Below are 24,428 nucleotides of genomic sequence, written 5' to 3' on the forward strand. Positions count from 1 at the left end.
ACGAAACACGTGTTCTAAATATAAAATACTAGAATATACAACTTGAACATAGTTATCGATTTTCATGCCACCTAGAACTAACTTCACGATGTAGAATTCAGGTGTCAGTGTGCGCGCGCATCGTAAAAATTCACTTCATCATTTTTCTCCATCGCGCCATAAGAAGTATAACTTCAATAAAATGAGGCTGACCCTCATCTTGGTCAGGGCGTAGTGTGCCGTACGACACTCTCGATTTAGGTGTGTATGAAATTCTAGTGCCAAAGGGTACTTCCCGATTTTGGAAGATTATAGATACATCATACGTTTACAGACATAAAAGGTTACAATCTAAAATAAAAACTAGGTATCCCATCGCTCGTGACGTGACTATGACGTTGACTGATGTAATGGCAATTTCATTATGAAGGACAAAAAATTGACAACATAGCAACGTCAACTTGCCAAAATACTCAAAAATGTCAAAACATATTATTATGTCAATTTATCAAAAGTCAAAACCGGAACATTTTTGATTTTACTGTAGCTATCAACTATCAGTAATCGGCGTAAAATAAATGAATTTTGGATTTTTGTTTCCGTTCCTCAGCTTATAGAGGTTTAACTAGATTTATTTTTATGTTGTAAAATATTCATTTTTAAAGTCCTGAAGCTTATGTTTTTTAACACTGTTCCGGCATCTATTTTAAGTCTTCATTACTGAAGCGGGAAGCCAAATCATGTCTGACAATGATGATGATTACATGTGTGAGGAGGAAGAGGACTACGGGCTGGTAATTATTTTTTTATTTAATTTGTTAATACATTCAATCTTTGGTTACTATGTTAACAAAATTGAAATGTTTCAGGAATATTCCGAAGATAGCAATTCGGAACCAGATGTAGATCTTGAAAATCAATATTATAATAGCAAGGCATTAAAGGAAGATGAACCTGCTGCAGCACTCCTCAGTTTTCAGAAGGTGCTAGAGCTTGAGGGAGGTGAAAAGGGCGAATGGGGTTTTAAAGCTCTTAAACAAATGATCAAAATTAATTTCAAATTGGTGAGATAACACTGTTTTTAATTATCACTAAAAGAAATATCTGGTCAGATACATTGTTTCATTTATTGATCAAAAGAAAATTATACAATTGTGAGTTTAATTAATAAAATACCACAACAACCACTAGAAGCCTCTATGTTAAATAACAAAGAACTGAATTGATTTAATTTCTAGATTAGTCTATACATAAAAACCTATGGTTTGTCTACATAGATCTTTTAAGTTATCCTGAGAAAATTTTATAAACAAACATTATATTGTTTGTTTTTATAATTTTTTTAAATGCACTGGCAATTTGTTTATCATATGTATGGTAGATCTTTAGACCACAAAATCTTGTATACATTATAATTCATCTTAAATTTCTGTATTGTTGATACTCTTTTAAGAAAGACCTATCTATATATTTACATATCTTAAAATTTACTAGTTTATTTTCTTTGAGTTGTCATATATTATATTATCAATAATCTTATAATGTTTAAATAAAAATATTTATTTTGAATATTTTTTCTTGAATCATGATTTGAAATAATGACATGGTTGGATAAAATTTTTACAACCAACATGATTTTTAACATTTTTGGTTGAATTTTATTTATTTTAATGTACAAGCTAATAACTTCCCTATGTAATATAGGGATGTTATTGTTTTTTTAATAATAAAATTGATTTCCTATAAACAAGTATAACTCCTAATCTCTTCCTCTTTTTGCATCTTAGATAACATCTGTAACATACCTATAATGCACTGAATTGAAATATATTATTTAAAAAACTAAAATATTACCAATATATCCATGATAATGGAAAAATATGTATTGCATCTGTGTTTCAGGGTAATTTTGCAGAAATGATGTCAAGATACAAACAACTTCTCACATACATAAAGAGTGCAGTTACCAGAAATCATTCAGAAAAGTCTATTAATTCTATTTTAGACTATATTTCAACATCAAGAAATGTAAGTTATTTAAGTAATCTCTCTTGCTTCTAGGATTAAATACACAAATTTGTGGTATTTGAACCCTTGTTGTGTGAACTGTAGATAATTCGCCACAACTGGAGATTTGATCAAACATACCAAATGACATGAATTATGTTAAGCATTATTGCTGTTGTTTTTGTTTACAGATGGAGTTGCTTCAAGATTTCTATGAGACAACATTAGAGGCGTTGAAAGATGCAAAAAATGATAGGCTGTGGTTTAAAACAAATACAAAATTAGGCAAACTGTACTTTGATCGTGGAGATTTCAATAAACTAGCAAAAATATTGAAACAGTTACATCAAAGTTGTCAGGTATATAATTTTTATTGATTGAAAGAATTCATTAGGGTTACTCTTTATTATGTAGTTAAGTCTTGAGTATATGAAAGATAACTGTAGCAACACATAAATGCAATGCAGTTAGAAAGATTAGAGAGTACACGAATGTTGCGACCGCTAGATTAGTGTACTTTAGTTATTTTCACAGCATCATGACGTACAGTATAAAAAATCGTCACCTTTTTGCTCTTAATAGTGATTTTCATTATTATAACACTAGAAATAAGGGATTGCTTGTAACTAATTCTAGTAGGCTTCATAAGATACATAATAGCTTTAAGGGTAAATGTATACACTTCTACAATAAAGTCCCAGCCACTGTTCAGGCATTATCTATAAATAAATTTAAATGTTTTATAAAAAAATGACTCTGTTGTAAATCCTATTACTCCACTGCTGAATATCTAAATGATCGGACAGCCTGGGACTAGATTGTGATTATTTTATAGCGACTGTACAATATTGTATATTTTTATTGAAAAGAGCGCAAAAAAAAGAATGCTGGGAGAGTTTCTTGCGCCGCTTCTTCTCTCTCAGAGCGCCATTTGTTTCCGAAGCGGTAGTAGTATCTAGTAGTATAAGAAATGACATCAAAAAGAATTCTAAAGGAATCAATTTTGAGAAAATAAATGCCTTTTATGCCTTTATGCCTTTTCATATGGCCTGTACAACAAATATTGTTACTTTGTTGTTTATAATTTATGAATATATTAGTGGCGAAATTTATTAAGCTCTGATCCTTGCTTTGGTTACTTAATTAACTTTATTTCTGGAAGTGTGGTTAGCGACTAGCCTCCATTTTTGTTGTCAAGTGTCTGGCGTCTATATCTATCTCCCTCTCTCTTGTGATCAATTGGCACTCCAAACCATCCTGTGTTGCCATCTTAATGTAAATGCAGTCGCCACACCAACCCATATTCTTTTTTCCTGTTCAAATTATTAGCTTGTATTTCAACTAGCTTGTCATCTGACCTTCATGAGCTGCATATGTTATTTCATATATAACCACAATTTCACTCAACAAGTTCACTCTAATTGCTAATTAGTTCTCTGCTGCTACCACTATATAAAATTTTATATTTTTCAGACAGATGATGGTGAAGATGATCTGAAGAAAGGAACACAGCTTTTAGAGATATATGCATTAGAGATACAAATGTATACAGCTCAGAAGAACAATAAGAAATTGAAGGCGCTCTATGAGCAATCTCTGCATATAAAGTCAGCAATACCACATCCATTAATTATGGGTGTTATCAGAGGTACTACAACTCTTAGAGATTTAATTCTGGAACTATGTCTTATATTTATTATCTTATTATTAGTTAATAAATATTCTGTAGCATAGCAGTTTATACTTCTTTTGGCTAATGACTTCTTCTTTCTTGTGACTCCCAAATTGAGAGCTCTTTTGTACCACTTAGGAAATTGTTTTGATTTTACGACCCGATTGATCACTGTGTCTTATAAACTCGCAAGTCGTAAGTGATATTTTATAATACACAAAATGGGCTCTATATTATGCTTTTATAATACTCTTTTCCCAAGATAGAATCTTGTTTTCGCACAGGGTTTCTTTGCTTCACTGCCATAATTACCTTTTTAGTTTTTTTTTTATGAAAATGAGGGACAAGACGAGCAGGACATTCAGCTGATGGTAATTGATACACCCTGCCCATTACAATGCAGTCCCACTCAGGATTATTGAAAAAGGCAAAAATTCTGAGCGACACTACAACTGTGCTTGTCACCTTGAGACATAAGTTGTCAAGTCTCATTTGCCCAATAATTTAATAATATCAATAATAATTTCACTAGCTACGGCGCCCTTCAGACCGAAACACAGTAATGCTTACACATTACTGCTTTACGGTAGAAATAGGCACCCATGAATATGGTACCCATAACTTGCCGGCATCTGGTGCAAAGGAGCCGAAAAGAACTGATAGAATGTGAACAGCCACAAAGAAACAAATATTCATCATACCTATCAATTCAAATTCAAATAAAAAATCATTGCGTTAATCATTACACTAATACAAAAAATTGATTTTTTTTAAATTGCATATGACTTCATACCTATTTTGGTGTAACAAACACAGCAATTCCAAACTCATTATCACCCCACTCCATGATTTTTTTTAAATTGCATTTGACTTCATACCTATTTTGGTGTAACAAATACAGCAATTCCAAACTCATTATCACCCCACTCCATGATTTTTTTTAAATTGCATTTGACTCCATACCTATTTCGGTGTAACAAATACAGCAATTCCAAACTCATTATCACCCCACTCCATGATTTTTTTTAAATTGCATTTGACTTCATACCTATTTTGGTGTAACAAACACAGCAATTCCAAACTCATTATCACCCCACTCCATGATTTTTTTTAAATTGCATTTGACTTCATACCTATTTTGGTGTAACAAACACAGCAATTCCAAACTCATTATCACCCCACTCCATGATTTTTTTTAAATTGCATTTGACTTCATACCTATTTTGGTGTAACAAACACCGCAATTCCAAACTCATTATCACTCCACTCCATTTTTATATGAGAAGAATATTTTCTGAAATTTTTTATTATGATACAGAGTGTGGGGGCAAAATGCACTTACGAGAAGGAGAATTTGAAAAAGCGCACACGGATTTTTTTGAGGCTTTCAAAAATTATGATGAATCTGGAAGTCCACGGAGAACTACATGCCTTAAATATCTTGTATTGGCTAATATGTAAGTTAGCAAGTATAAATTTTATATTTAGTGTTAATTTTAAATGTTTTCAAATAACTAATACAATCCACACAGAGTGATATAGACTAATTACTCAAATGTTTTGACTAACTTTTAGTTAGATAGAAAAGAATTAAATAAATGTCATAAAACGTCTAAAGAGTTATTGAATGCAAAGACGGTTGTAATTGTTAACTTTTTTCTATATATAAAAAATAAATGTTACAGGCTAATGAAATCAGGCATCAATCCGTTCGACTCACAAGAAGCAAAACCGTACAAAAATGATCCAGAAATCCTAGCAATGACAAATTTAGTGATGGCCTACCAGAATAATGATATCAACGAATTTGAATCAATACTCAAACACAATAGAAATAATATAATGGATGATCCATTCATCAGGGAACACATAGAAGACCTGTTGAGAAACATCAGGACACAAGTTCTTATTAAACTGATAGGTCCGTACACCAGGATACACATACCGTTTATATCGAAGGAGCTAAATATTGACGAGAAAGAAGTGGAAAACTTACTTGTTACATGTATACTAGACAAGTAAGTACATCATATTTATAATAATCAACATACTTTTATCTGATAATGTCCTTGCCATATTTTCTAAGTGTGGGTATGGAAAATTTGCTTATAATATATATAACGATTCAAATAAATGTTAAAACTGTCAATGTCAAAGTCAATTTTAATGATGTTTCTATTGATTTCGTGAGCAGTAAACGAAGCAATAATTAAATAAGGTATCAAATTAAATCCAGATCTACTCAGTGAAAACCTCTTGGTGCCATTTCACATAGTCCACCTGACCAGACGATATGGGCACCTTACAAAATATTAATGTACCTTTCATTCCACTGGTGTTATAGAGCATGGGTAGTAGGATAGTGGTGATCACTAGAACCACCATGATACACATATTTTTGTTCTATTCTATAAAAAAAATTGTATTTATTATTGTATAGCAAATACTTGATTATAAATGTGTGACTGCAATAAATGTATAAAGTGAATTCATGATTTGTAAAGTGATACTAAGCTAAGTAAACTAAGAGTTGAAAAAGACATACCAAGATTTACGAACCATACGCTTCTCGAACGGTTGGCTCAGTGGAAGAGAGCTCGGACGGAACCCGTTCATAAATTTTGTTTACAAATTAAATTTAATTGAATTCATGATAAACAAACTGTATTCTTTCCAGCACAATAAGTGGTCGCATCGACCAGGTCAACTCTGTGCTGGAACTGGGAGGCGGGGCCCGGGGTGCCGCACGGTATTCCGCCCTCGACAAGTGGACTTCACAGCTGTCCGCACTACACCTGGCGTTGGCGAACAAGATGGCGTGAAAGATACTTGCAACATATAGAGAACTAATTTGATTTGTAGGCCGAACTGGTCAATCCGATATGATACACATATGATAATGTAGGTAGTTAACAAATTGGACTTGTGAAAGTTTATTTTTTAAAACATGACACTTTTGACGTGCTGGTGCGTTATGAAGGGTGGTTCAACCGTACAAATAAAATTGTAATAAAAATCCAGAAATATTGCTCAAATCGATAATATGAATATTTATAGCATTCACAGTTTGATTCACGCGAATTCAGTTCTTAATTCCAATCCACAATTAACAGTGCAAAGCAGTTATTTCGGTGTTCTATGGGGGCAAATAAATTACCCTCGCAGTTATGTTTTCAGAGCTAATTTGTAGACAACAGTCACGTTTAAAAATTTTGATGTAATGAAGTGTGGGTATAATGTAACATACGATAAGCCTCTGTAGGGGCCGACAAATTTTACTTTTATATATTTAAAGCACAAGAATCTACAACTCTAATATAAATGACGAATCATTCATTTCGTATTATCATGCAGCACGAATATCGTATTTTATTACAATTTTTACACATACAGGTAGAACTACATAACGATAATCATAAAAAAATCTTTAAATTAGAGTCAAAAACAAAATCACGTGACGTGGGCGCTACTCACCTAAGAGGTCTGAACCGGTACGCCGCGGCTTGTAAGTACATGTATTGACATGGCAGGCATTGGCCTACGCTACCGCGTGGCTACTATATTATAATAACGGTTATGTAGCTCTACCCGTGGAGTCCCACTGTACTGTATCTAGATATATATAAAAATGAATTGCTGTTCATTAGTCTCGCTAAAACTCGAGTACGGCTGGACCGATTTGGCCAATTTAGGTCTTCAATTATTTGTGGAATTCCAGGGAAGGTTTAAAAGGTGAATAAATAGGAAAATGCTGCAAAATTAAATAAAACAACAAATTTGTTTTTCCTTTGATGTGTCCATACATAATTTTTATGAGAGAATTTATTGACGCACGATTTGACAGTTCTGCTGTGAAACAATTTCATTACGACAGCAGGGTGCATATTTTACGAAGTAATTTTTGATGTTATGATATATTATTGACAAATTCATATAAAAACATTATTTTATTTATTATATACAGAACAACGTCTGTCGGGTCAGCTAGTAAATAATAATAATAATAACTTTTATTTCTCACCAACAACCAAAATTACAATATAGCGAAAACTTAAAAATACAGGGGATACATAAGTTTTGGTTGTGGATCGCTGGTGCCTGTGGTAGGTAATAAAATACCTGTATTACTGGTCACCAGAATTCCACTTTTACACAGTGAAAAATACCACTTAACGGGCTGTTCTATATGTTTGACAGCAAATTTTTTATCGCCACTCGCGAGCGTCCAGAGAACAAATTTTGACGTATGGCTGCGAAGGATCGTACAATACTGTGAATTATTATTTTTACATTTTGAACCCATTTCGTTTTTCGTGTTATTTATACTTCAAAAATGAACGTAATAAAGTACACATATTGTTTTTTGTAAATAGTTTCCCACCATCTATCGATTTTTGCTGAGGTTGTCATCACTAGTTTTAGTACCGCAGACTCTCGCTACATGGCCAACAGCGCCAAAATGGCGAATATCAAACAGGCCCAAAAGCACAGTGGTATATAGTAGAGGTCAGTGGTTCCCACGCTATAGACGGCAATAGTGTGTGAGCGAGATGTAAATTCGATGTGTCGTTATTTATAACTTTACAGAGCAACAATGATAATCATAATATCACATTGTCACACGTGTTTTTATAATATGCGAGAATGACAGTTGTGCGAAATATAAGGTGACCAGCCCAGCGAAACTCTCAAAGAAAAAAGCGATTCACTCGATTGTATGAAACGTGCAGTGCTGGATTGGCAGATAACGGCTATAATCCTATAAAAAACGAAGATAGCTGAAATTCACTTTGATTTAAGCAACTGTTCGCTTTCAAACTTAGCCGAATTATACTTCGTCGCCAATCGCCATACTGTAATAACAACTATTTCAAACTTATGTCAAATCACTGCATGTTTCATACTAAACTAAATTTCAATTTTTGCTTAGGCAGTACCGCCTCTTATTACGTAGTATTTACATCCTCTTTGAAGGTGACATCAAGCTGGGAGTCTCGTGTTATTATAAGTGTGACATTTCGCAATAAATCATTTGTTTTAAAATTCATTGTAGATTAATATATTTATAAAGTTGGCAATGACGTTCTATACACATATAAGTACATATTCTCTGTCTGATACCGGAACGGAAAAGTGTTCTCCTTACGGCCATTCCCAATATTCAGTCTATATCCGGTTGTGGCCTACTTAAGATAAAAATCGTAACTATCGTTGACTTTTCTGTCCCAATAAATTTATCGACGGTAACTCACCTTATCCGTACACGCTGTCTGTCAATGGGATGACGTATAGCTTACCAGGGATAGAAGTTTGTATGGAAATTGTAACAGTGATAAGAATGACTTATCGGGTATATTGTGTGTAAACTGTCACTGTCCGAATCGGGTTCTAAATTCAACATACTTTTTTGTTTCAGATATTATAAGAAAAAAAAACTTTGTGTAATCTTAATGCCGATCATTACTGTTAAACTTAGGAGACACAAACTCAAAGCTTGGTATTCTACTTTAACGTGATACTGGCAAATATGTAGTGTGTCTCAATAGAAGCCATAGTTGGAAAAATAGAATAGATCATATGTTTCTTACACAGAATTAATGTTATGTACATCGCTGCTTATTGATCAGGAATATTTTAAATAACTGGAGTGAATGCAGCAATGTATAAATATAGCAGTTGAATCTTATTATGGTGTAAATTGTGCCATGTTCCATATTTCGGCTTTGTTTTTATACGACTTGATTCGTCTATATATATATACATCTATAGAACGTCATTGGTAGAAGGTATAACGTATTATGTTCATTACTTTTGTTTTTGACCAAGGCTAGTCTAAAAATATATTGTAACATTGAAAATATAAGTTAGCCACTTCGGGGACTACTAATGATGAATAAAAAAGTTTTGTTTTAAATAATTTTATTTGTGAGACGAAGAATTTAGCACGAAACCATCCCACAATAATTGAAACTCCTTTATCGTAAGCGATTATGTTATTGTTAATGAATATTTATTTAAAATATCCAATTATTGTATTTCTTCAGAAAGTGCCTAACTGAAATCTGGAAACCAGGCGTTATTTTGAGGAAATTCTTTGACACTATTGAAATATTTACTGAGTAACCCACGAATAAACTTTACTCATCTAAAAACATGTACGACTACAACAAACACATGCTTCGTCTTCACCTAACATTGAACCATTATCTCACAGTCCACGAAGGGCATTACTAAAGGTAAGCGTTTAACCGCGAAGATGTATTCCATCAAAATAAAAAACTGGCGTAACGAGCAGACTGATGTGATAACGAATTACAAAATGACGTATATCGTACGTTTAACGACCCCGATCACAACACACTGCGCCCGTCACCCTGAAACTTAGAGATGGAATGTCTCGCGTGCCTGTTTAGACCGGCTAGTTCGCTTAATGTTGCAAAGTTGAACTAACATTATATTGTCTGTTTCAATAGATTTCTGCACAGCAACACTTGGTAAAATCCAATATTATCGCTGGTTACGTTGAAATCTAATATTTATTTGGGTCTGTTAACCATTGTATGTATCGGAATGACCATTGTACATTGCCCTACTGTTTCTTTTTATTGTAATTCATATTGCGCCGATATAAGGCTGTCGCACACTTATCGAAACGGTCAATTGGACAAGTTATTTGAGAAGTTACCTTAAATTAGTAAATAATCTTCAGTTTTTTATATTAAACAGTTTGCAAGTATTTTGTGAAGCAAATGTATTATTATATTAGATTCTCGTTTAATATTTAGTGGTCACGTAATGAGTTTAACTATGGCTTGATAGTCCTTTAGATAACATTCCGATGAAATACCATTCGATTGCATACCTATGATGGTATGCATCATAAGTGTGCGCCAACCTTAAAATTGTATAGTTGCTAGTATTGCAAAAACGAAAAAACTGAATATACATTTTAAATATGTTTACCTAAGATATATGTTTTATTTATTTGCCTCTACAACCAGTGACGGATTAAGACTAGGTACTTGATGCCCTAAGATATCCATGCTTGTGGGCCCCCCTATCCGTATGTCAACCAGAATCGGTCGTTAAACCTTTACCACCTAAAAACATTAATTTTTGTAAAATAAGATGATGAGATGTAACGTAGGTACTTTAGAAGTGGAGTAGGTGCGACAACAATAAAAACGCGCGAATTTTTAAATTAGTCTTTTTTTGGTGACGTGAGAGTGAGACGCGATGCCCTAAGGACGGATTTTTTTTGTCCTTCTGGTGATGCCCTAAGCAATTGCTTAATTTGATTAAGGGTTACCTCGATATTTTATAATACCTACTATTTGCGTTTTTTTTATGGAATTTTCAAATCTTATATGTATTCATGTTTTTGGTTTCTTCTACCACAAATCAAGCATTTGTATTCAGAAAACATTATTTTGTAAAGTTGAATTAAAAAAAACTCCTGTGATTCCTCTGGTGCTGCAAGAGAATGTAGGCGGCGGTGATCACTTAACACTAGGTGACCCGTACGCTCGGTTATCTCCTTTTCCATATTTTTTTTTAAAAATAAAACAAGAACAAACTACTACAAACCCTAAAGTATTAAATATGCCTGTAACTTCATAATAATAATGGGTAATAAAAATAAAACTAATTGAACACTACTCTGTGGCCGACTACCCTATGTACTTATGTTTAATAGTGGAAAGTTCCTGCCTAAATACAAATTGATAGTTTTGGATGGTGTTTAGTGGCTGTTTCCTAGAATAGGAATAATTCGATGAAGGATCAATTCTTCACAGACTTGACGAGGTGGGTAGAAACATGACAGGCGTATAAATGAGCTAATTTCGTTTGCTGGTTTCCCTGCACACCTTCCAAAGGTCCGGAAAGTATTGAACCTTTAGTATTTCATTATACGACATGGTAAGACGTCATACTAATGCCTTTCTAAGTTCTTTCAGTATTTTTTTTTAAGTTTTTTACTAAAAATATCTGCAGTAAATCTTAATACTCAACTGCAGATTATCCAATCAATGAGGCAGCCTGGGACCACATTAATATATCTAGCAGTTACTAATACAATATAATACTTATATTAAGGAGCGTAAAAATCAATAATGGGTAGTTTATTTTGTCTCAGCATGCCATTTCTTTCCAAAGCGATGGCAGTTGTAGAGACTTCCGATAGAAGTGAAAACGTAGAACTGTTAGTATTAAAATTTCATAATGTTTAAAAACAATTAAATTATTAATTTCAATTTATTCTTAAAACTTATTTTCAATTATATACTAATCAAAAACTATTTCAACATAGCAGTTTACACATTGAACTTTTCACTAAATCCATTCAATTTCACTTATAACATATACACAGCACTAATTTTGCACAATACTTCAGCTGTATAGCTACAGATATACTGCTACAAGCATTTCGGTGACGTGAACTCACAAGATTTCAACCGTCCAAGAAGTGTCTAATTGTATTTATATATTTTAAATTATTTATTTATCGCGTGCGCCAGTCATCAGCATGTCGGTGGCGCGAACCTATAAGATTTTCCTACTTTCTACTAAATCGTGCCCAACGCGGCTAAAGATATTTTCACTTCAAAAAAAATTTAACTTTTTACATTTCGCTGGCGAAATTACCTATATTTTAATACTAATAATATAAAGATAGTGCAAGAAGCATTTGAAAAAAAAACATACGTATTATTAAGTACAATAAGATTTATTAAAATAATTTTCTCTACAAAAGTAGACAATACAAATCAAAAAATAATTACAGACATTTAAAACTATATTAATTGGACGGAATGCCATTATCACAGGTTAATAAAATAAATTGCAAATTACACATAGATTAATACGAGGACATAAGTAATATATTAGATTAATCTTACACTTATTTTACATAAAAAACATTAGCATCAAAAGATGGCACAAAAAGGCACTAAGCAATTCTTATAAGTATAGAAGACATACAGTTTGATATGTAAATATTATGAGCACATCCATAATAATTATGAGAAACATGATAATAATTATTAATATAAATTAGTTTAGCTACTGCCCGCGAAAGGGTCCGTTATAAAGAGGCAAAAATACTATTCCTGCATGTAGCATATAGTAGTATGATTTGATTTAAATATATTCAGCAGTTTTTGCGTTTTGCCCGGACAAATAAACAGACAAAAATTCTACAAGTTCTTTTCGCCTTCAATATTATTTGTAGACTGAAGCAAGTTTTCTTTGAAAACTATTCATTTAACTTTGTTATGATGTGATTATGGTATATGTAGTAAATAGGTAATAACATAACATGTGTTATAGTAATATTAATTAGTAGCTAACTCTTGAATAAAAACTTGATTATACAATTTACATTATATGTAATAACTGAATTATAGAACGGAATCTTTTGAATATTGCATGACATATCCTCGAACGGTTTGAAGCTAATAATGTAAAGTTTAAAAAAGTTCAATAATAGCTTTTATAGTCCTCTAAATAATTGTGTCAAATCTACACAATTATATATTAGACTGACTTACACAAATTATTTATATACTTAATGTAATATATACTTAAATATACATAAATACTTCTGAATAAACACGACTATGAACCAAAAACTAGGTTATTAACTAAAGGTAAAATTAACAGTACAATATTGATGAATGAATTATGGTATTAATATTGCCACTAAATACAATTATTAAAATTAGGTAAATAATGAGATCCAATGATCTCATTATTTACCTCTCATAATTATAACTTATTCATGGCATTGAAAACACTAGATAGATACAACTTAACGACAAGTTTTACTTTTTGTATAACAGCATTTTAATGTTTATAACACCTGTCTTAAGCTACATTGTAAGTTATAATAAGTTACCAGAACACTTAAAAGCCGAAACCAATGTTAAAAAATTCATAACCTTTTTGAAAAAGTTACTTTTGGAAAAATGTTACTATTCCATTAATGAATACCTAGAGGAAAAATATATTTGAATCTCTGCCCCTCTGTCGTCCATTGCTATGCCTTATTACGAGGTGCATGTGATAATTATTTAGTACTACAATTTTGTTTAGTAACTAAGTCGCATGTAACGCAATTTAATTAAATAAATAAATATTCGAAACCAACTCATGTGCTTCACATAATCCTTCACATCATAATAATATCATTCTAAATAAACTGGCGTTAGTTAAGACATATTAAAGGCACCTTTACATACAAATATTATATCGAAATGGCAGTGATATTAAAATGTCATTAACGCAGTAATAACATTGAATAAATACACAGTTTTGTTAATTTGTGCTGCAAGTAATTTATATTGTGTTTGTTATCATGAAACACAAAATGTGTTTTTATGTGCCATATTGCTAAACAAGTATGCATAGATGTATTTACCATAAATTTACAACATTTTAAACGGTATATATAATATATGCAGTGTTTCCAAACGAAATATCATAAAAAGTAGAAATCTTATTGGATATTAGTTATACCGGTATAGAATATTTTATATAAATAGATATATTCCACTTGTATAGTTGCAGAGCTTAGATAATCTATACGTCTAAATAGATCTTGCTGTTAGACAAGGGATGAAAACAAACCAGGTTTATTACTTTAGTGTGCGTGACAGGCTGCGTCTTAAACTCGCGATTTGTATGTCACTTTGTGATAGTGTGTGTGTGCATTGCTCAAAATAGAAGTTAACTGTGAACATCAATTTTTTTCACAGCTGTCAGTCTTATCCAGACGTATAAATAAAATATATTAAACAAAGTAATTTTATGTTATAACTAACACAATAAATGTTTTATATAAGTAATATTATCAGTGTTTGTCCATTATAATCTAACAGCATGTATATTTGTTTCAGGTATAATCAGAAAATAAAACTGTTTTCAATCAGGGCACCGATCGTTACCTTAATCACATGTAAATTCGTTGACACCAATCAAATGACACACTCTTAGCTTGGTGGGCTACTGAAACGTGACATTGGCCGAGTTGTGGTGTCCCTTCCACAGAAGCTACAATAGAAAGAATAGAATCTAAGTTGAGAATTAAAAGATTACGGCTTTTTGCATTTAAAAAATCAATATTAAAATAGTTGAGCTGTGAACGGTGAGCTACTGCGCGTGCTTGTCGTGCAGCCAGGGTCGGAAGATGGGCAACGTAGTGGGGTAGTGGGTGTGTGGACGTTCGTCGTCCTCGCCACGGTAGGGGTATGTCCCCAGCAGGATCGGCAGCTGGAGCTTCACCTCCTTCTCCAAGCTCTTCGGCTCCAATATGAACTGAAATTAATTTAAAAAAAAAATTATAAAACTATCAATGTTAGGATTGCATGTCAGAAAGGCTGGGAGGCTGCTTTGGTCTGAAGGGCGCCGCAGCCAGTGAAATTACTGGGCAAATGAGACTTAACGTCTTGTATCTCAAGGTGACGAGCGCAACTGTAGTGCCGCTCAGAATTTTTGGGTTTTTCAATAATCCTGAGCGGCAATTGCATTGCTCGTCTCGTCCCTTATTTTCATTTTATTAGACATTATTTTATGAATGTATTTAATATAGTTATAATTTTTATTAATTGCCCTTTTAGCTAAAAAAAAAATAACACACTGTTTAGAAATAAAACTTTAGCTTCACAATTTGGAATATTATCTTTGGGTTTTTATGAAATATTTTTTATAAGAAATTATTTTATGAATGTATTTAATATAGTTATAATTTTTATTAATTGCGCTTTTTTATATGGACACAGATCGCTTCTCAGCCAAAAGACTTTAAGCTAAAAATAAAAAAATAAACTGTTTAGAATGAAAATGAAATGAATAGAAGAAATGAAACTTTAGCGTCACAAGTTGGAATATTATCTTTGGATTTTTATGAAATATTTTTTACTAGAAATGATTTTATGAATGTATTTAATATACCTAGTTATAATTTTTACACAAATAAAATTTGAAAAACAAAATTTTATGAACGATGCGGGATTCGAACCCACGACCTCCGGCGTTCCGTGCTCTAACCAACTGAGCTAACCGTTCGAGTACGGCCTCGCTATAAAATTCTGTTTGCTTTGTTCAACTCTCAGGTTGAATCCCGCATCAAATTTTATTTGTGTATTAATCCTAGAAATGAGGGTTATCACTTTAAAAACATAACATATTGTGCTTTTTTATATGGACATAGGTCGCTTCTCAGCCAAAAGGCTATTAGCTTATAGTTATTTATGCAATTGTTGTGTAATAAGGGATATTAAAACAATAATGTGGACACGAGGCGAAGCCGAGTGTGATAATAGTATCACATGAGTGTTTTAATACCTAATTATCAACAGTTGCATACAAGACTTTATCTACACCCATAATATGGATCCTCTTAAAGATTCTGAAACAGTTAGCTTATTGCTAACATTAAAACAGCCAATCCTAGTAGTAACCTAATATCAACCATTACTACAAATAAACTAAGTACTTATTAATGAAAGAATTACTTATTTTAGTAGTAATTTACATTTTGTATAGTGCAATAATTAAAATTCACTTGAATATTATGTTCTTTTGCAGCGTTTAAAATGAATCGGTCATTTTTTGTGAACAAAACAATAAAAATATCGAAGAAAAATGGCGGGAATTCAAATAACCTACTTTTTTTTACGGCGCGCAACGTTCTGGTAGTGTGAAACACGCGTAAACGAAAATGTTCTTTTTTTGAAATTCATACAGATACCACGCATCGAGCAATAAGAATGTGGCTGTCTGTTATAACTCGTTGAGCAGGAAGGGATTGAAAAAAAAATAGGTGTGTTGTTATGAAATTCTGTACAACATTACAACACTCGTTTGGATGATGTAATGGTTATTACAACATTGGGTGTTTTAATGTTGGCAATAAGCTAACTGTTTCAGAATCTTTAATAGACGATTTAAAGCATGGGTGTAGATAAAAAGAAAACAAACTGTATAGTATTCTGTATATATATCTTTGTGTTTGTGTGAACTCACAAAGACGTCGTACTGCACGGCGATGAGATGCGAGCCCCGCAGGTTGGTGGGCGGTAGCGGCGGCACATACAGCAGGTCCCCCCGCCAGCGCTCCGCCCCTCCAGCGCGAACCTTGCCGTGCTCCACGCGGGACAGCTCACGGACCTCGCGAGCCGCGACCTTCCCGTGCGCGATGTACTGGATAGTCTGTCGTACACACGACATACATTATATTTATTTTATGAAAATACTAGCCGTTCCTACCCGCTTCGCTGGGCGAATTTCAAAAGGGAGTAACGTTGGAATTCAAAAATCAATAGCCATAAACCATCTAGGATAAATTTCGCATCGAATAGTGATAGTTTCATGTCGATAAGATCAGTGGTATAGGCGTGAAAGAGTCTCAAACAAATTTTCATTTTCATCTATATATTTATATATATAGAAGGGACGAGACGAGCAGGACAACTGATGGTAATTGATACGCCCTGCCCATTACAATGCAGTGCCGCTCAGGATTCTTGGCAAACACTAAAATTCTGAGCGGCAATGCACTCGTCACCTTGAGACTTAATGTTAAGTCTCATTTGCCCAGTAATTTCACTAGCTACGGCGCCCTTCAGACCGAAACTCAGTAAGCTTACTGTGTTTCAGTCTTGTTCGTTTCATTACTGCTTCACGGCAGAAATAGGCGCCTTTGTGGTACCCTTAATCTAGCCTGCATCCTGTGCAAAAGAAGACTCCCACTGGATGTTATATTGTATTTACGAGGACACGTTAATGCCACATTTTCTTTTGTGGTATACGTGTCCCTAAATATAATCTTTGCCCACGAAAAATAACCTTTTCGAGGTCCCGTTTTATCGCACCCTTGCCCGAGTCATGGCACCTATTGGCATCTTTCAACGCGCTCTTGGACAAGAGTGCTCAATGGGACCCATTAAATGATGGGTGAACTTCCCTAGTTTCTGAACTACTAAGGTACGCGGAGAGCATTGAATTATTGTAAGTGGCACTGCCGTACTAATTGGATAATAAATAAATAAATAGATCACTGAAATCAAAATCATTTTATTCATGTAGCTCAAGGAAATGACACTTTTGAATGTTAAAAGTTTTCTTTTCTTTTAATATCTACCGCCACTTCGGAAAGGGTTGAGCTTAAGTGAAAAGAAGTGCCAAGAAGCCAATAACAGCTTCATCTTTTTACAAATAATTTAAGTCACAATATACAATAAAAATACACAAACGTCAAATACTCAACGCCTGAAATGAGTAAGTAAGGAAAAATGTAAATAATACGGAAAATTCAGTTCTCACACCGTAAATAAATAAAGGTATGAATTATTATGTAATAACAAGTAATTTAATATTAAGTAAAAAGTAAATATTATGCTAAAGAAAAAATCATATTTTGTCATTAAGAACATAAATTTTAAATTAGCGCTTATATTTTAATAACCACAATTCGGCTTTTTTTGCAAATAACAAAGTTCGAAACAGTCAAATATTTGGGAATAAAGAGGGTAGATCCTTATAAAATCGATTAATCAAACGTAAAAAAATTCAAAACTTCTCAAATTGTGCTTATATGTCAACTTCTTTTTATGGAAAAGGAGGACAAACGAGCGTACGGGTCACCTGGTGTTAAGTGATCACCGCCGACCACATTCTCTTGCAACACCAGAGGAATCACAGGCGCGTTGCCGGCCTTTAAGGAAAGTGTACGCGCTTTAACTGTCACTAGTGTTAACAATAATAGAGTTTGATATATTAATTTAACTTGATTTTGTAATGTTATTTAAGATTAATAATAGATAATTGATTAACTAAATATATTATAGTACTGTTCTCACTAACAAGATTCAGAATGACTTGATAACTTATGAAATTAAAACACATCTTTCTTCGATAATTGTATATTGTGAACTTTTAAAGTTCACCACGTTTAAAGACCACGGTTCTTTACTTTAATGGCATAACATAGTTTTGTGTGTGGAAACTTGTATAGGACAGTTGCTACCAAATACCTACTTCATTACTATCATCATCAGCCGGAAGACGTCCACTGCTGGACAAAGGCCTCCCCCAAAGATTTCCACGACGATCGATCCTGCGCTGCCCTCATCCAACGTATTCCGGCGATCTTGACCACATCGTCGGTCCATCTTGTGGGGAGACTACCAACAATGCATCTTCCAGTACGTGGTCGCCATTCGAGGAGTTTACGGCCCCAACGACCACCTTTATTACTTAATTATAGTAAATTAGATCAAACAAGTACGTACTTCAGTTAGAGCAGCTCTGGTGGATTTAATGGCTGTCCTCGAGTGGTTGACAATATGTGCGGAGAGTGCAATACTCTGGCCCGGCACATAGGCACCACGGTCCAGTGTCACACTACAGCTGACTGTGCCACCACCAACACATCCCACACCCAACTTATGCTCCACGTTCAACTCATACTCTTGCTGAAAAATTAACTTATTAATTAACAAGTAAAAAAATTAAAACAAATTACCTGAATTTTAAGAATTATAGAATCCTAACACTAAACCCACTTTTTTCACGAAGTGTATAGTCGTCCGCCAAGCATACGAATAAAGCTAATTAGTTGTCCGATTATCAACAACATCTCCCTTCTGTGAATTTTTATTATTTCATGACCATGAATGCTAGGTCCTTCAGTCAGAAAATGTTTTTTTTTTTAATTTTATGATCCCTTTTTTGTATTAAAAAACTTATCATAACACATTTGTCTGATTTTTTAATTACCTATTTAAATGTATGTTTTATTTACATGCTTAACCCATTTAGAAGTTCTCTAATTAATAAATTGATGTTGAGATATAATGCTATATATAAATTATCACATAAGAAATGTATTGGTGTCATAACAACTACTATTAATAAAGAAAAAGATAAAAAAGTTGATATTGATATATTTTCAGACAATATTTCGTCATTTAAACGGAATTTATTTCATTTATATTCATAATTTTTTTTGTAAATTATAGGCAAAAAGTATATTTTATTCAAATAATTTATAAATACTGATAGTTTAAGTCTGTTTTATATAATTGTGAAATGATGCATGTTTTAATTATTATTGATTTCTTACTAATTTACGTTTAATTCAATTTCTAAATATTACGATAATGTTTGCATTCATTTTAATTAAATATGTTTGTGTCTATGTTTTTGAAATGTGTGTAACACCTATAATTAAGCCAACACTTAGAATTTATTATTTATTCTAATAATATTATTATACTTTTGTTAGTGTTTGTCTTGTTGGTGTTAAATAAATAAATAATTTTTACCGTTATTTTATTGAAAACTGCATTGTAATAAGATTAGTAGCACTATAATCGTGGACCAAATCTCTATCAACTATAATTTATAAAAATTGGTTAGTTTATGTTAGAACAGTTACAACAACGCACGAGCCGAGCGTAGCGTGCCGCGGCAGCGGCCGACGACTGCCAGAAACGAATTCCAGGTGTTTCCCTTTCTTTAATTTTAGCGGACGATTAATTTAATGTTATTCATCCGATAATCGGACAACTAAATAATAAATTTTATTGGTCCGGTTGCCATACGCCCTGCCCATTATAATGCAGTGCCGCCCAGGATTTTTGAAAAACCCAAAAATTCTGAGCGGCACTACAACTGCGCTCGTCACCTTGAGACATTAGATGATAAAGCGATCTTTCATAAATTTTGGTTATAAATTTAATTTGTATAATATCTCAAGAATTTATTTTTAATAGATTCTAATGAGCAGATAGTGTAATAATTTATCTCTATATGTTGAGCCCATACGGTGATTGCTTCTAGAACTAGATAATAACTAGATATATATGAAACTCTTAATATTTTGCACAGATTGAAAGACATACTTACAGCCAAAATAGGTGGTTCCAAGTTAAGGTCTATTGGATTCATTACAATAAAAACTTGCTGGTTCTTATGTGTTAAGCCATTGGGCTCTCGTAGTGCTGCTTTGCAAAAATACTGCACCCAACCATGTGTTCCAAGAAATGTGGACGGCAAGCCCATTGGCAGACCCAGCTTAAATGGAAAGCTGTGTATACCGGGGGACAGAATTGATGCACTGTGACCTAAAATATTGATTTCATCAATTCAAATTCAAATATTTTTATTCAAAATAGGATGTGAAATCACTTATTGAAAGTCAAAAACAACTACCACCCATTCCAAAGTGAATGCCTCAGGCCTGAGAAGAATGGGCGCAACAAACTCAGCGGGCTTTTTTTTTTCATCAAAAATATGTTTTACAATTAAAGTAACATTTACAAAGTAACATTGTACAATTAAACTTATTATTTAATAGCCTGAGGGTGGTTGCGCCATTCCCAATCTGTGGTATCATTAAGAAAGTCATTTATGTTATAGTAACCTTTACCACGCAAACGTTTTTTAACAATTCTTTTGAATAACGTAACACCTTTGTTTTGAACATTTTCTGGGATCTTGTATAATAATATATAATATAATGTTGTTGTAATAGTAAAAAGTGAAAACTATCCCAATAAAAACTTGATGTGACTCAAGTTTAATATTTAATTTAGCTATTTATGGAGAACTTATTTAACCATATAGTTAGAATAGAATAATTGATAATAATTGACACAATTTAAGAGTAAGGAAAAATAAACCAATCTCTTCAGAGTCCAGGGGGTCTCTCTGATTTTGATAACACCATAGAAACATTAATGGCTTTTTGTAAAATCATATTTATTCCTTGAAATTGAATGAAAGAAACCAATAGATAAATAAATGTTGCCATTTTAGTTTTCACACCAAGACTCATTATTTTGCAATTATATTCTGCATTGTTTATGATATAACCATCTCTTTACTTGAAAATTCATCTGGTACATTTATTTTTTAAATAAAGTTTATTTGTTTCATTAATAAAATAATTGTTTTTCTGTGTGGTAAGGTTCAGTGTTAATTGTATTATATATCTTTATAATGGTGTTGCTTCAATCTTGTAAAAGATCCAAATATATTACTGCAATACTGACATGCTGTCTGTTAATGACTGAAATCTTAGATAATTTAAACATCTAGATTCTAGATATAGGCTCTTGCTGCTAGACAACTGATGAAAACAGGCCAGGTTTATTACTTTAGTATATGTGACAAGCAATGTCTTATATTCGCGATCTGTAAGTAACTTTCTGTCAGTGTGTATGCATTGCTGAAAATACAGGTTAACTATCAACCTCAATTTTTACAACATTTTCACAGCTGCCACAGTCTATCTAGATATATAAATCATCCAAGACTGAAATAAACCATATTAATAATGGGTTACCTGGTTCACCCAGCAATCTCATTCTGAAGTCAATGTAATTCTCCTTATCAAACAGTCTCTCATGTCTCCCAGAGCCAACTCTCACCACACCCTCCCCAATCACATGGAAATGTAGACCTGAAATTTTAATTTTTTTAAATATTCATTATAATTTCATTCATCATAGAATTAGACACAGTTAGACAATCTTTGTATCATGATGATTATGTCTTTCTCCTAAGAATGAATAACTTAGAATAATTTAATTGTAGATTTAATTATATTTAATTATATTAAATGTTAAATATTCACAATTTGATAGGGATCATGCCATTCATGTTTTGTAAACATGTTTGTAAAACAACTTGTTAATTCTTTCTTGTTAATACCTACACTGATCAACATTGTACAAGAATATTACTTGCCTGTATATACAAAGGCTCTTTATTTTCAAATAATTGATGTTCATATTTTTTTTTAAATAAGGCATGACACAAGCAGGACATTCAGATGATCGTAATTGATACACCCTGCCCATGCCCTGGTGCTTCAGAAACAAAATGGTGCTCTGAGAGATAATAAACATTGGATCAAGATAACATTATACAAGTTTGAAGTCACAACTCACATTAAAAGACATACAAGGCTATAAATTGATTCCTTTAGAATTCTATCTGATGTCATTTCTAATATACTAGATACTACTACCACTTCGGAAACAAATGGCGCTCTGAGAGAGAAGAAGAGAGACATTGACTAGAACATCAGCTGTTTATATTGTATTATCTATAAATGTAGAAATACTGGTGATGTGTGTTACTATTATTTATGAACCTAAAAAAGATTATAGACAGTAAACTTTTATAAACCTATGTATTTACGTTTACAATAAATTGCCTAATACTGATGATATTAATCAAATGCCAGCTTAAACAACATTTAATTGTGTTGAGACTTGAAAGTATGACTGGTTAACCTTCTACCACCCACAATACACCATACATAAAATTTCTTTTTAAATGAGTTACTAAGAAATAAGAATGTCTAATTATATAGTCCTGGTGGCAACATAAATCTATAAATAACCAACTTACCCAAAACGGGAGTATCATCTTGCAGCTCCATTAGAACCTTTCCTGATAGGAACTGACCAGGAAAATACAACAAGGATGTGTTATCAAACACAATTAAAAATTTCAATAATTTTCTAGGCATTTTATCTAGATTTACCTGGTATTTTTTTTAAATATAAATTTTATACAATTTAACAGTAATAAATAATATACAGAATTATATTGATATAAATTTATAGTAAACACAATGCAAAGGAATGCAATTCTAATTAGAATTACTACATACTTCAAAAGAATAAACTTTAAAGCCTTTATCTTACGCTGTTAAATGTTGCGATTATAATTTGTATTATAGTAATTGTGTAATACTGAATACACCTACTACCTAATACCTATTACGAAATAATAAATACCAAGATTCAAGAACCAATTTGTAACAAGAATTTAAAAAATATAAATTGGTTTCTCTTGCTAGGCTGAGAAAATATTTACCAAAGAATACATTTTGATACTGACAATTGACATTTGACACTTACAGTCAAAGAACATATTTTTTGCGCAACCGCTTTGTAAAGTGAGCCATGGACGTTTCAAGTATAACTAATATGTAGTACTCTTGCATGGACCTAGCTAGTAACGCTAACTTTAACTATAATAACTTTGACTGGCTTTATGGCTTAGCACGCACTGCGATTAAAGCCGAGCGAGGTTTAGAAATAGGTTGCGGTTGGCGTTTTGCTTAATTTTATTCTAGTATCACCATGGGTTTCTGGCCAGCAGCAAGTGTTGCGGCTTTGGTTTTCAAAATAGAAAACGAAAAGAGTGCCGCCATAGGTACTGGTTACACCCATTAACAGATCAAAAACATTTGAAAGGATTTTTTTGCAAAATGTACAACGACGTACGGCAGCATCCTGATGAGTTTACTACAGAATGTCCATTGGTAGTTTTGATAAAATTATTACAATCTGTGGGCCAATATCTACAATATAAAGACACTGCATTTCGTAAGGCAATATCACCTAAAGATCTATCCTCTACGTTCGCCCAGTCGAGACTGAGTAGAAAACCGAATGCGGTTAACCGCCGTGCGTGCGCCATCATACTAATATGGGGCACAAAAAAACGCGCTTTTACAAACCGCGATCAAATTGTAGCAAGTTGCGTTTTTAAAATCAGTCACTGAATAAATTCGCTAATGCGTGCGCTTGCATAGAAAGCTATGTGTTCATTTAAATGCGTTTTCAGACTAACGTTTAAAAGCATGCGTTTAATTGCAGTGCGAGTGCGTGATAAGCGTACGTTGAGGCTATCGTTAGACGTAGTGGTTAGATTTCTTTGGCTATGCTAGGTATTTAGTTTCTAA

The 24,428-nt window shown here is 32.8% G+C and overlaps 2 protein-coding genes across 2 annotated transcripts; one reads left to right on the forward strand and one right to left on the reverse strand.

Moving 5' to 3' along the window:
• The first annotated feature begins 505 nt into the window (after positions 1-505).
• On the forward strand, positions 506-10,625 carry LOC126976402 (COP9 signalosome complex subunit 2). Its single transcript, XM_050824713.1, has 8 exons — positions 506-773; positions 849-1,043; positions 1,882-2,007; positions 2,178-2,345; positions 3,460-3,634; positions 4,977-5,115; positions 5,344-5,676; positions 6,336-10,625. The coding sequence occupies exons 1-8, from the start codon at positions 720-722 to the stop codon at positions 6,478-6,480; spliced, it is 1,335 nt and encodes a 444-aa protein (XP_050680670.1). The 5' UTR covers positions 506-719; the 3' UTR covers positions 6,481-10,625.
• Positions 10,626-13,407: 2,782 nt separating this feature from the next.
• On the reverse strand, positions 13,408-23,541 carry LOC126976415 (arrestin domain-containing protein 4). Its single transcript, XM_050824734.1, has 6 exons — positions 23,084-23,541; positions 22,011-22,127; positions 20,570-20,787; positions 18,952-19,134; positions 16,685-16,870; positions 13,408-14,974 (listed from the first exon to the last, which is right to left on the reverse strand). Exons 1-6 carry the CDS (start codon positions 23,202-23,204, stop codon positions 14,810-14,812), a joined length of 990 nt encoding a protein of 329 aa, XP_050680691.1. The 5' UTR covers positions 23,205-23,541; the 3' UTR covers positions 13,408-14,809.
• Positions 23,542-24,428: the final 887 nt, after the last annotated feature.

The sequence above is a fragment of the Leptidea sinapis genome, chromosome 40, assembly GCF_905404315.1.
Source record: "Leptidea sinapis chromosome 40, ilLepSina1.1, whole genome shotgun sequence".
NCBI lineage: Eukaryota > Metazoa > Arthropoda > Insecta > Lepidoptera > Pieridae > Leptidea > Leptidea sinapis.